The sequence below is a fragment of the Perca flavescens genome, chromosome 3 (assembly GCF_004354835.1).
Source record: "Perca flavescens isolate YP-PL-M2 chromosome 3, PFLA_1.0, whole genome shotgun sequence".
Taxonomy (NCBI): domain Eukaryota; kingdom Metazoa; phylum Chordata; class Actinopteri; order Perciformes; family Percidae; genus Perca; species Perca flavescens.
Window position 1 is genome coordinate 30,876,526 of NC_041333.1, and position 14,733 is coordinate 30,891,258.

Sequence of the window (14,733 nt, forward strand, 5' to 3'; positions counted from 1 at the left end):
GTGTATAAGCTGTGACAAAGTAGGCCTAAAGTCTTTATTCTAGGCTATACGAAGAGAAAATGCAACAATTTACTGAAGACTGTCGCTATCAGAACAGCTCATTAGCCTATATAGGGGCCATTAGAAGATTTACCTTAAATCTAAAAATGAAATTAGAATTGAATTGAAAGCTCCTGTATTTTTTTCCTTCCAGATGTGACCTGATGATGTGGCCATAATAAACAATACAGGTATATCAACTTGGACTTGAATGTCAAGTGCCGCACCTGTCACTACTTCCATGAGAACATATTGCCAAAAAGAAATGTTCAGACAATCTTTTGGGAAGGAGTGGAAGCAAGTTTCATTAAACAGCTTCAAAGGCTATACAGCTGACCCTCATGTCCCTAGTTTTTCTTGGATATTTTAGACAAAGGAACAGTGAAATGTGTTAGAACCGATTCACGCTGAATAAATAGAGTTGGCAGTAGGCTACACACACTTTAACCAAAGACCAAAGAAAGTTAATGCAACACTGTGAAGTCTTTATTAATATGGTGGAGTATAAACTTCAGTTGAGAACGGTAATGTGTGGTATAGGCTACTATCCAATTAAACCATGATCTTTAAAGTTTGATTTATGATAATTAAAGCCATGACAGTGTGACATTTTGTTGTGCTTTCTTTGATAGAATATCACCTGTCCCCATGGTTTGCACAATTTAATTGAACCAATTGTTTTTGGGATTATGCAACATAAGCACAAATTGAAACAGTAAAGGTCTTATAACTTGATTTCCACACAGGTACCCTCTACAAGACATGGCCTCAAGATCAGGTAGTAAATCAGCTTAGGGCCTTAATCATGTCAGTCGACATTGTGCTTTATTGGTGTATATTGCCAAACAATCAATTAAGTCAATATAAACCAGTTTATAATAGTCTGTAGAGAGTAGAGCTTTTGCCCAGTTACTAATGACGTGGTCCGCTCATTTTGTCAAATGGTTCTTGATGTTATCTTTTTGGTCATCAATACTTTATCATCAATTTGATCGTATATCTCGCAAAATCTCATATTCATAAATTTTCCAATCATAAACCATCCTTTTCAATTTTTGGAAAATTATTGGCATTCCAATCCTATATTCTAAAAACAAAAAAGCTATTAAAACCCTAGATCTATGCACCATATAACATTTTTTAACTGATTTATGTCTATATTGATTCCCTGGTATTTTCTGTTTTTGTATGTTTTATGTTACAATGTTATTTGTTCGTCTGTTCAACCTAGACGTATATGACAGGTTAAAATGTTTAATATATTTCCAAGATGTCGGCATCACACAAGGATCTAAGTAAATGGAAGAAACGCCTGTGGAAGTAGTACGAGAAACTTATTTATGCAACAAGGCCAACATTTTGGGGCCCACGTCATTGGTTTTTACGGTGGGCAGTTCTATCGCTGCTCTTCCGGTGGAGACGTGGCTCTGTACTGCTGCCATATTGACGCTAGCTAGCTAACAATCACACCACTTGGAGTCAGCTGTATATCTGCACCTTGCTATTCTAGACTGACTAGAAATCACAAAAATCAAGAAACACGAGAGACGGAAGATCGTCCTACCATAGAGAGAGACCAAAATGGTGAGTGATAGTCGAAAATTAAGATATGTCCCTGGCTTTTATCGGGCCTAGCAATTATCATAACACTGGCTAACCTGATAATTAGCTAAAGCTAGGTATCAGTTAGCTAGGTTCTCCAAGCGAAGTAACAGGAACACCAAACGTTACTTTTCACCGGGCTGACAGCGCTAACCTTAAAGAGAGTTGCTAAAATCAAATAAATGCATCGTCGTTTCTTTATACAGAGTCAATGTTCAGGTGAGTAGGCGGCAAAGAGTGTGCAGACATTGCTGACGCTAACTAGCGCTAGTGTTAGCTAGCTCCTGTCACTAGCCAGATCCGAGCTAACGTTACCTGCTGTCATCCCAGCCAGGCAACCCCAGATAGCGTTATTAAATAAACCTTACCTAACGTTATATACTGCATATTTGTGCTATCATAATGGTTAGCCAGCTGCTACAACACGTATTCACAATTTTTGCTTGTCCATATCAAGTTCGATGCAGTCGATGTCTTTCATTTCCAACTTCAGCCATTGTCAACGTGGAATGAATACAGTTAAATTACCATGGTAAAACAAATAAAGTACTCATATTTATATAAGCTTACCTTTTCTATATTGAGAGATGTTCCGATGCAAATTTTCCTTCCGATTTCGGAAACGTTACCTGAACTAGCTACAGTATCACGTTACCTGTACCGATTCGATATATATATATATATATATATATATATATATATATATATATATATATATATATATATATATATATATATATAAATAACCTACATTGTTGTATGGCCTGGCTGGTTAAATTCTTTGTAAAACATGAACAAATACATACAGAGAATGATGCCATAGAACTTTCTTTTATTATCTACTTTGACAGTCAGTCATAACTGTAAAAAAACATAAATAAATAACAATTCCTTTTTTAAAAAAAAAAAAACATCTCAAGGAGTTTATCCGCAAAATGATCTTTTTTAAATAAATACAATTACTGGTGGGATGTTCCAGTGTAAAATAGTGCCAAATTGCAGATATTTTGCTAATTGCTAATTTTAGCTGTGACTAACATTACACTCTGTTGCACGCTCTGCGAGCAGACCAAACCGGGAGAATAAGTGATTTCCAGTTTGGTCAGCTTGTAGAGAGCTAGCCGTAACGTTAGCCAACGGCTTTTATTCGGGTGTAACTACCTTAAATTTGTTTTTTTTTTATTTTTTTTTTACTAGGGCTAAATTACGTGGTATGGGATTGGTGCATAGACTCATTTTAGGCCAGCCAATTGGAAGCATTATTAGATATTGATACAACCATGCTGCATTATTGGCTCACTGACGCTGATGAGATTAAAATTTTGTATTGATTGACAAGCCATTTTTCGATACTCAATACAGTGGATGGAATTCGGTCGGTGCCTTATATTAAGCTAAATTAAAATTTGTATGTAAGTTAATTTACTGGAAACGTATCTCTCCACGCTGACGTTGTCTCCAAGTTTGAGGAGACAACGCCTCACCAAGCACCAGTTAAAGTTTTAAAATGTCGGCAGACATTCACCCATCGTAAACACGACTTAACGTTTTCTCACCATTGTCAAATTCTGCATATATGTTCTCTCTGCGGCAGCAATTATTCTTAATAAAAGGTTAAATAGAAATTCCTGCTACTTAGAGCTGGGCAATATGGAAAAAATCTAATATCACGGTATTGTTGATCAAATATCTCAATATCGATATTGCGGTGATATTGTAGTGTTGACAATTGGTGCTTACAAAAAAATATTTACACAATGAGATTTGTTTTTATAAATAATCATCATTAATGGGTAAAGGCAAATAAGCTAGAACAGTCTGGTAGGTTAAAAAAAATTACATCACTTTACTGTAATCCAGCCATTAAAACCAGGGACAGATAACACTTGTGTCATATTACGATATTCAAAATCTAAGACGATATCCAGTCTCATATCACTATATTGATATTGATATATCTATTTATTGCCCAGCCCTACTGCTACTCCTACAGTACAGTCTTCTACCACCAAAGCTCAACATACAGTGGTGTGAAAAAGTGTTTGCCCCCTTCCTCATTTCCTGTTCCTTTGCATGTTTGTCACACTTAAGTGTTTCGGAACATCAAACCAATTTAAACAATAGTCAAGGACAACACAAGTAAACACAAAATGCAATTTGTAAATGAAGGTGTTTATCATTAAAGGAGAAAAAAAATCCAAACCATCATGGCCCTGTGTGAAAAAGTGATTGCCCCCTAAACCTAATAACTGGTTGGGCCACCCTTAGCAGCAACAACTGCAACCAAGCGTTTGCGATAACGTGCAATGAGGCTTTTACAGCGTCCTGGAGGAATTTTGGCCCACTCATCTTTGCAGAATTGTCCTAATTCAGTTACATTAGAGGGTTTTCGAGCATGAACGGCCTTTTTAAGGTCATACCACAACATCTCAATAGGATTCAGGTCAGGACTTTGGCTAGGCCACTCCAAAGTCTTCATTTTGTTTTTCTTCAGCCATTCGGTGGTGGACTTGCTGGTGTGTTTAGGATCATTGTCCTGCTGCAGAACCCAAGTTCGTTTCAGCTTGAGTACACGAACAGATGGTCGGACATTCTCCTTCAGGATCTCTTGGTAGACAGCAGAATTCATAGTTCCTTTTATCACGGCAAGTCTTCCAGGTCCTGAAGCAGCAAAACAGCCCCAGACCATCACACTGCCACCACCATATTTTACAGTTGGTATAATGTTCTTTTTATGAAATGCAGTGTTCCTTCTACGCCAGATATACTTGGACACACACCTTCCAAAGAGTTCCACTTTTGTCTCATCGGTCCACAGAATGTTGTCCCAAAAGTCTTGGGGATCATCAAGATGTGTTCTGGAGAAATTGAGACGAGCTTTGATGTTCTTTTTGCTCAGCAGTGGTTTTCTCCTTGGAACTCTGCCATGCAGGCCATTTTTGCCCAGTCTTTTCCTGATGGTGGAGGCATGAACGCTGACCTTAACTGAGGCAAGTGAGGCCTGCAGTTCTTTGGACGTTGTTGTGGGGTCTTTTGTGACCTCTTGGATGAGTCGTCGCTGCGCTCTTGGGGTAATTTTGGGCGCCGGCCACTCCTGGGAAGGTTCACCACTGTTCCATGTCTTCGCCATTTGTGGATAATGGCTCTCACTGTGGTTCGCTGGATTCCCAAAGCTTTGGAAATGGCTTTATAACCCTTTCCAGACTGATAGATCTCAATTACTTTCTTTCTCAATTGTTCCTGAATTTCTTTGGGTCTCGGCATGATGTGTAGCTTTTAAGGATCTTCTGGTGGACCTTACTGTGTCAAGCAGCTCCTATTTAAGTGATGCCTTGATTGTGAACAGGTGTGGCAATAATCAGGCCTGGGTGTGGCTAGAGAAATTGAACTCAGGTGTGGACAACCACAGTTATAGTATGTTTTAACAAGGGGGGCAATCACTTTTTCACACAGGGCCATGATGGTTTGGATTTTTTTTCTCCTTTAATAATAAACACCTTCATTTACAAATTGCATTTTGTGTTTACTTGTGTTGTCCTTGACTTTTGTTTAAATTGGTTTGATGTTCCGAAACACTTAAGTGTGACAAACATGCAAAGGAACAGGAAATGAGGAAGGGGGCAAACACTTTTTCACACCACTGTAGTACTTCGCCTTGAACAGTACGACCCAATAATATAAGTTGTACTGCTACCTGAGTAGGTCTGTGGTTGCTGAATCTGCCACCCAATTTTGTCTCAAGACAATATTAAATTGTTGATGTTTAACTTTGCAACACTTGCTCTCTCTAGAAAGATGCAAACACTAGTGGGGATTTGCGTTACCGCAAGTGGAAGCAAATGGGGGAACTGTCAACCTAATTTGAGCATTAAGTTCCTTTTGCCCCATAACTTCATTTTGCCATTTGGTTAAATTTGCATGCTCAAACAAGTTATGCATGCACAATGTGCTGAACATTGTGAAGCTATGTTGGCACTACAACAGTCCAGTTTTCTCTTCTTCTGTAGGTGCTGTTGGCAGCGGCGGTGTGCACCAAGGCCGGCAAGGCCATTGTATCGCGGCAGTTTGTTGAAATGACCCGGACCCGTATTGAGGGTCTTCTGGCTGCATTCCCTAAACTGATGAACATGGGCAAGCAGCACACCTTTGTGGAAACAGACAGTGTTCGCTACGTGTACCAGCCACTGGAGAAACTCTACATGGTCCTCATCACTACCAAGAACAGCAACATCCTGGAAGACTTGGAGACACTCAGACTCTTCTCCCGTGTGGTAAGGAAAACATGGTGCTTGTCTGTCTGTGCCTGGAAATAAAATAATGTCCATCAGTGTGATGTAAAGGTAACATGTCACATTGCAGTGTTAAGAAATGGAAATTGTTTTAATGATTTACCTTCTGTAGGTCTATACTAGTTGCATATAAATGAATCTGAATGACTGCATGTCATGGGTGTTTGCTTTTTCACACATCCAGTCACTGAAACTTGTCAGCCAGGTTGTTATCCCTTTTAGAGTTATTCTAACATGCACTGTAGCAGTCTCCTGCATCTCGGTGTGTATTAATGGTATATACTGTATATAAATGGTCCATGTAGGAGTAGGATTGTGAATATTCATCAGTTTATATATTTCAAGCTTAAAAATAACAGAATGGTTTACAGTCTGCCTCTGTAATAATCCAGTATAATTTTATATGTACAATCCTTTGTGAGCAATTAATTTTTTTTACTGACCTTAATTTCAAATGTAGCTGTCACGTAGTGCTTGACAAGCACAGCAACAAAAACTTAAGGAAAAAAAATTTTGTGACACCAAAATTATGAGAAAACAAGCATTGTTGATAAAGTTTAGCCATTAGAGCCAATGCTTAAACAACCTCACAGTTTTTAGTAGTGTTTTATTTATTTTTATTTCATGATCAGATACATCAGGATCCGTGGACTTGTCAGCAGTCAAACTTTTAGCCAAGACTGTCATGTAAAAATAGTTTTTCTGTCACTTTTCTTAAAAAATGCTTGCTTGGGTTAAATTGTCTGATATTCCTTCTTCTTCCCTACCATTCAAGATCCCGGAGTACTGTCGTGTGCTGGAGGAAAGCGAAATATCGGAGCACTGCTTTGACCTGATCTTTGCCTTCGATGAGATTGTGGCACTAGGCTACAGAGAGAACGTCAACCTGGCTCAGATCCGCACCTTCACAGAGATGGACTCCCATGAGGAGAAGGTTTTCCGTGCTGTCAGAGAGGTGTGTGTGAGATCCCTATGGGGTAATTGGGTGATGGCAGAACACAATACTGTGTTACATCTTATACTAAGTGTGCAATGTATCAAATTGTAGATACGGCTACTGTACTGTATATATTTACACAAATCTCCACAAGTGAAGGAATGGATTTTGCGGATTTTTTTTCCCGTCCTATTAATTATGTGTTAGCCATAATTTCCTGCACAAGTTTGCAGCAATCAAAACACCAGTGAAAATGATGTATTGTTTCTCATTGTATAACTGACATCATTTAGAACACCTTTTAATTGTTATTTGTTAACTCACAGACCCAGGAGAGAGAGGCCAAGGCAGAGATGAGGAGGAAGGCCAAGGAGCTGCAGCAGGCTAGGAGGGACGCTGAGCGCTCTGGAAAGAAGGTGCCAGCTTTCGGCGGTTTTGGCAGCGGCGGCATGACCAGCGTCTCATCTGGGTCCATCATTACAGACACCCTCGTCGAGCCTGAGAAGCCCAAGATCACACCAGCTACAGTCAGGTACAACTACTAAGATATGCATATGTAAAATCCTTTTTGAAATTCTCTTTTTGTTATTGTGTTAAGTTGCATTGGTAGTGCAAAGGGACTTTTGTGGCTAGTCATTGTAGTTTTGACTGGGGCTGTTGATGTTCTTTTTAATGTTTTTTTTTTTTTTCTTCTTTCCAGACCAAGTGGACCCAGTAAGGCCCTGAAACTGGGTGCTAAAGGGAAAGAGGTGGACAACTTTGTTGACAAGCTCAAGTCCGAGGGTGAAACCATCATGCCCACCTCAGGAAAGAGAGGCTCAGATGTATCTAAAGTTCTACCACCACCAGTCAATGTGGAGAGGTACAGACACATCACAATCTTTATGATTTAAATATAAATATTGTTTCCTCTGGAATTGTCACTTTTTATAAGGGCCTCAATGCTTGTTTCCGCATATGTGGTAACGCTGTGGTTCTTGCAGACTTTGTTAAAATTCAGATAATATACTGAAGAATTTGTCTGAAAGTAGAAGTGGCCTTAGCCCCCTTAAAAATGTTATTTAATTATGATGACACAAAGTACTTGTCTTCATGTATTTATTCATTTTGATTATCTGATAACAATGAGAAGATCAAACATAAAAAGAAAAACTTCCTGAATGGTTTGACAAGTGTTATTGAGGGTTGATGTGGCGTGGTCGGTTTATGACCAGGGCTGCACCCTAAATGTTGATTTAATAAAAATGTATAACTGAACTATGACCAGGACGCACACATTTAAATTTTTTTGACTGCGTGTAAAGATGAACAGCAAAGGCATCTTACATGTAAAATGTGACTCTGACAAACGGTCGGCTGCTCTGCAGGTGCTCCTGACTGTACTGAACAATATATTACTCCTAATCAAGTTGAGCTGTGTTGTAGAAAACACATCAGTAATCACATTGAGTATTTATGAAAACATTTTATAAAAACAAAATGTTGGGTCTTTTGTAAATTATAATGTGTTTGGTCTAGAGAAAAACTAGAGCTGTCAATTGATTAAAATATTTAATTGCGTTTAATAGCGTGATTTCCATAGTTAACTCGCGATTAATTGCACAGTTTTTATCTGTTCTAAATGTATTTTATTTACTACATTTTGACAGCCCTGATAAAAACAAAACTAATCCAACTTGGAAAATTCACATTCAGTTCCGGCCCTTATTGTGACCTAAATATGAATTAGGTGTCACATGATATGATGAACAAATATTTAACAGTAATGTAGTAAAGCTCTAGTTAAACAGTGTACACTTCCATCAAACATATTGTTTGTTTTTATGACTTCATTGGCTAATAAGCCTTTTCCTTTTAAATTCAGTAAATTGATTTTCAATAATTGAATGCATTTCATGCAATACATTGAAAATGATATGGACTTCAACAGTAGCTGCTTTTAGTTATAATTCAATTCAAATAACTTAATTTGTCCCTGAGGGGCAATTAAAAGGCACAAAGAATAGCACATAAAGACAGTTCACAGATACAGTTCAAATATGAATAAATAAATAATGCATTGGGTAATGCTATGCATTCTAAATTCTAAATAGAGATCAGTAATAAGAGTCGTTAAAACGCAAATGAATACTCGCGCCAAGCTTTTCATTAAATTTTCGATTCAATGAATTGACAAGTATTCATGTTTCATGTATGACCAGAATTATTATTACATTGGTTTGACAGAACATGGAGAATATATTACCTAAAATCTGAATTTGGCCATTCAGTTTTGTTCACCTCCAATATTTTGGAGATCTTTTTCTTTCCTTTAATAGTCCAAGTGCTGTGTTTTGAGGCTTACTTCATTTTACACTTTGATAAATGTATATGACCTGATTTGACTGTCTTCTGTGTGGTTAAATCATTACTTAAAGGCTGTTGGGATGTGTTTTCCCTCCAGTGTACATCTGCGTGTGGAGGAGAAGATCTCGCTGACTTGCGGACGTGACGGCGGCCTACAGAACATGGAGCTGCTGGGCATGATCACGCTCCGAGTCACAGACGACAAGAGCGGACGCATCCGCCTTATCATCAACAACAATGACAACAAAGGATTGCAACTGCAAGTACGTGTACCACATATTATAAACATTTTCTGGAGACAATGTTATACACTACAAAGTATCGCTTTGCTAGACCTTCCTTCACAACGCTGTGGAAGAGGGTCTGGCTAGTCCACACAGCATTCTGGGATGTGAGAAAAACGTGCTCTGGTTTATTGGCATTTCTTAAAACCAATCAAAATTGTCAAGCGCTGCACGGAGCCCCGGTGCCGCGGGAAAATAGCCTCGGGAAGGAACCTGTTTTGGTGGAACGTGTGTACGTTCAAAAGTTGTTTTAGTTGTGCAACAGAAAACTCTGATTGGACAGATAGTCTGGCTAGCTGTCTGGATTTACCCTGCAGATATCTGAGGAGCAGTTCACCATAGTCTTCAGAAATCCACCGGAGTTTAAAATTCCAACACAAAGCAAGCATTAGGTAACGGAAATCGGATCTGAAAAAAGGACATAGGGCGGAATTTCCGGCAGTAACGGGGCGATCCTGGAAGTGGAAGGTCGTGGATATAGACTATCCCATACACAACAGTATAGCAGCAGCTTATGGTTATATTATGTAAATAATGTTTTTTGGTCGACATGATCTTTCATGCTTTTCACACTTGCATTCAACAAAGAAGAAAAAAAAGCAGCATACTAAAACACCAGTTATTTAAAAGGTTTCTCAAAAACGGTTGCCGCTCCATTTCCAGAGTTTTAAATGACCCAAACTGTAATGTGTACATTCATCTACACGCAACTTTTCTCAGTTTAACATATAATGATAATAATGATAATAATAATAATAATAATAATATATAACAATATAATATGAGTGAGTGAGTTATGTTTTTGCGTCTTCTCTTCTTAGACCCATCCCAATGTTGACAAGAAGTTGTTCACTGCTGACTCAGTGATTGGCCTGAAAAACCCAGAGAAGTCCTTCCCTCTCAACAATGATGTTGGTGTGCTGAAGTGGAGACTACAGTCCACAGACGAGTCCCTCATACCTCTAACCAGTAAGTGCCACTACATGGCATTTATCTGGGGACTTGTGGAGTAAAGCCAGTTTGATATGATGCTGCTGTTTTTATTTCAGCCTTACCGTATACAGTTATTCATTGTAACCGTTTAGTCTTTGTACACTGTACAATCACATTGGTGTCTCATGTGACTGATAATATGTCCTGTTCCTTCTACAGTAAACTGCTGGCCTTCAGAGAGTGGTAGTGGCTGTGATGTCAACATCGAATACGAGCTGCAGGAGGAGAGCCTTGAGCTCAACGATGTGGTCATCAGCATTCCTGTACCGTAAGTACATCTACGAAACAAATGTTTAGGCTCTGAATGAGTTTGTCGTGGGTTATTGATGCATTGAAGTTTGCAGTTGATACATACTGTCCTCAGCGTTGAGATCAACATAAAATAATAGTAATATAAGTATGTTAAGGAATAATATAAAATGTATTCTTGTGTAAAAGTGTCTATAATAGCATTTAGGGACATCAGAGAGAAGCGCAGGCATTTAAGTGGCACTGAAAAGAGGCACCGAAATCTGTGTTGCTATGCAGTCCTGTAGATACCGGCCGTTTAGGCGTTATTATGGATCCCACGTAACTTGTATGCAAGTCCGGCCCTACGAAGCAGGCCGATTGGTTGGGGTAAGGAATTGGCCTTGAGTGGTTAAGGTTGGGATAGCCGATTGGTCTGAGGAAAGGACCTGAACAAATCGGGTTACGTTACCTTGCGTAAGCATGGACGCCTGACCAATAGTAGTGTGTGAATGCTATTGAAGGGCGGGTCTTGCCTAGAAGTTGCGTCGATTCCATAGTAACGCGTCGTTGGTTCCGCTACCCAACCCTACCGCACACTCGCTAATGTGTGGGCTGCATCTGGCGCTGTGTGCTGAACCGTGTGTCGGCCCGTCCAGATGCTCTCCACATTGTTTTTACGTTTGTACACTTAGGCAAGGTATCTAAGCCGTATAATGGCAGGGAAAACCCTGGTATTATCAAACCGTCGTGTCAGTCCAAACCTATAATGGGAAGCTGCCATGAGAGCGTGTAGCTTCATCAAATTAATAGGGTGTGGCTGTATAACTGCATTTCGTTGTCTTTGTACTCGTACTCTGCACAATGACAATGAAGTTGAATCTAAGAAGTGTTTCTGGCACCGCATGTGTTGTCTAGGGTTTGGCATCGTTTGGATTTGAACAATTCTGATTTCCAATTCCGATTCTTCCTTTCGATTCCGGTTCTTATCGATTCTCGATTCTTTGAGTGGTGGAGTTGAAACGGGTCACATGCCTATTTTCACAAATAAGAAAAGAGTTTTATTTTGATTAAATGGTGGTTTGCAGTTTTACAGCTTTTTCAATTTAAAATAAAGCCACACCAGAGCCTTGCTTACTGTGCTCCAAGGCTGCAACACAACGAGCACCTGGTCACTTCGTAAAACCAAAACTTGCGCATATGAAATTGGGAACCGGTGATCGGATTTGAAACCAAATCCTCTAAACGATTCCAAACGATTCCAATAAAACGATTCTACTGGAATCGCAAATTTTGAACCGATTCCAAGTAGGAATCGGTTCTTGATGCCCAATCCTAGTGTTGTCCTAATCTATTGGCATGCATGCCAATTTAAAATCCTCAAACCTCTGTATGCTCTATGTATTGACATCATTCCATTTTCCTGTTCCTCTGCAGGTCTGGTGTGGGATCCCCTGTGATTGGTGATCTGGATGGCGAGTACAAACATGACAGCAGGCGAAACATTCTGGAGTGGTGCCTACCGGTCATTGATGCCAACAACAAGACCGGCAGCCTGGAGTTCAGCATCGCCGGACAGCCCAATGACTTCTTCCCTATCAATGTGTCCTTTGTGTCCAAGCGCAACTACTGCGACATCCAGGTGGGTTACTGAAAAGAACCACTGAGTATAGGTCACATACACTCACTAGGCCACTTTATTAGAGACACTTGTACAGTCTAATGCAATCCATCTCTTCTGCCGTAAAGTCTACTATGGCCTTCAAAACTCTGTATCTGTCAAGCTAAATAAATGTCATGGATAGATAACTGTATCCAGTTCAGACATGCAGGCAAAAGTCAAACCGAACTCTCTTCTGTTCTTTATGATAAATGACTAAATTTCCTTTTTTTTTTTTTTTTTTTTTTTTTTTTTTCAGGTTACCAAAGTGACTCACGTAGATGGCGACAGCTCCATTAGATTCTCTTCAGAAACCTCCTTTGTTGTCGACAAATATGAAATCCTGTAAAGAATATTCAAAGAAAATGTCAAAATCAAAAAAAATCACCAACAAAAAAAGTCCAAATCTATGCTTCAGAGAAAGATTGAAGTTTTCTTGCCTGCCCACCCTGTATACTATTTCAGAGACTGTACATCGACAGGACTACGTCAGCCCTTTGGCAAAGCCTCTTCCTGTGGTGGAGCAGAGCAGTGGTGGTGTATTTATATGTTTGTATGAGAGAGAGAGGATCATCTATATATAGAGTTAACTGAACAGGAAAACCCAACAAACACAAAAAAAAGAAAGCTACACTGATGCTGTTGTGTTCGCCAAGCAGAACTGTAAAGAGGACTTCAGACTCAGTAGAGGATGACTGCAAGGGTGCAGGAGAGAGGCCAATGGCCGTCTCCTCGTCAGTCCATCTATAAAACCCTGCCAGGAGGTAGAGAGGGAGAACAGGGACCTGAGGCCCACGGTATCAGTCTCTACTAGAATGAGCGCTGGTAGTTTTCATCCCCCCGGGCATCATGCATCCTCCACACCTTTTCTTCTTCGGTCACATTGCAATGGTTCATCGATGATGGGGTTTTTCCTTTCTTTCTTTTCAGATTTCTTATCCATAATAATTGCAGAATTGTAGCTGTCTCAATCATTATAAGCCTGTCACTCTTTAATGGTTAAACTATTGTGATTTGCTCTATTGATATCTCACTTCAGATTGTTTTTTTCCTTCTCTTGATGACACTTGAGTTTTCAGTTTTTGTAGAGTTAAGACTTCACTGAAAGCAAACTATGGCTCTGTGCTCAGTATATTGTCTGTATTGTCTGCGGTTATCATCAGCAAAATTGTTGTCCTTTTTATTTTTAACTGATATTTTTTACTGTTTGCTGTATAATTTGTCATTGTTTACCACTAATCTGGATATTGAAATGTAACCGTGAAGTGCAGGACTTTGTAAGGAATTGTCAGCTGCAGGGCAAAGTTGCATACCAGTAAATACAATAGACTATTGCCTCTGTTGAATTTTTGATCTTTTCTTGTAACACCCATTGCAACCCCTCCTCACTTTATCAAAAAGAGATGCCATGTTTCACTCTGGTCCATTTAAGTCCAATGATCAGCCCTCAGATATCAGAGTACAAAGTGCTTTGAACACGCAGCCCAAAAAACAACATCCAAGCCCTTAATCTAACATCCCACAAGGCTTTTTAGATCTGAGATCGGAGTGACGTTTGTTGGCATGATAGCGGAAATACACACCCACACACGCAGAGCAGGGAGCCGAGGCTGGCAGCCTAACATTGGACCCATTCCCCCACACATCCAAGCTAAGCAGAGACCCTACTCGAGCCCTCACAGTGAACTCTGCTGCTGACACTCCTGTTCATCCACCCAGTCATCCTTTACTTCAATTATCATAGTGCATCAACATTATTCAAGATATAACATTTTGTCTTTCATGTTTTTTTTTTTTTGTTTGTTTTCTTTTCATTTGTACTCCCCAATTTTCAATTTAGAAATGGATGTGGGGTTGAAAATGACTAGATTGAGCATTTTTAACTAAATTACTGAAGGGGAATCTTAACATTCCAGTGTACAATTAGAAAAAAAGAATCTTTAATGGAATAAAATGTATTATTGAAAATGTAAGTCTGACTTGGGTTTTTGTGTTGGTAATTAGCTTGACTTAATAAACACCAGGAATTTGGGAGTTGTGGTTCACCAATAATGCAAGAATGTATTGTAGTGTTTGTTTATATTTCATTGGCATTTAATGTTGGATTGATTACAATTAAATGGATTAAAAGTTGAATAGGATATCAAAAAGAGGCACGACACTACAGTTAAAGTCTATGGATAGTGAGCCAACCAGATACATACTATTTTTTATTTTTTTTAAACTATCCACAACATTTATTTCCTCAATTTAAATTTGAGGGATTTCATTTTGTTTTGTTTTCTGTGATGACTAACCAACTTTACACACAAAACTTTAGGCTCTCAGAATGACTCATCCTGTCCGGTCACGCAA

The 14,733-nt window shown here is 39.2% G+C and overlaps 1 protein-coding gene across 1 annotated transcript; it reads left to right on the forward strand.

Moving 5' to 3' along the window:
• The first annotated feature begins 1,376 nt into the window (after positions 1 to 1,376).
• arcn1b (archain 1b) lies at positions 1,377 to 14,351 on the forward strand. Its single transcript, XM_028571080.1, has 10 exons — positions 1,377 to 1,623; positions 5,649 to 5,912; positions 6,706 to 6,885; positions 7,194 to 7,399; positions 7,568 to 7,729; positions 9,311 to 9,476; positions 10,319 to 10,466; positions 10,650 to 10,758; positions 12,156 to 12,360; positions 12,638 to 14,351. Exons 1-10 carry the CDS (start codon positions 1,621 to 1,623, stop codon positions 12,725 to 12,727), a joined length of 1,533 nt encoding a protein of 510 aa, XP_028426881.1. The 5' UTR covers positions 1,377 to 1,620; the 3' UTR covers positions 12,728 to 14,351.
• Positions 14,352 to 14,733: the final 382 nt, after the last annotated feature.

Excerpts from the sequence above, each read along its gene's own strand:
- arcn1b (XM_028571080.1), top strand. Across the intron at positions 5,913-6,705 it reads TCAGACTCTTCTCCCGTGTG|ATCCCGGAGTACTGTCGTGT; the intron begins GTAAGGAAAACA and ends CTACCATTCAAG. Across the intron at positions 12,361-12,637 it reads GCAACTACTGCGACATCCAG|GTTACCAAAGTGACTCACGT; the intron begins GTGGGTTACTGA and ends TTTTTTTTTCAG.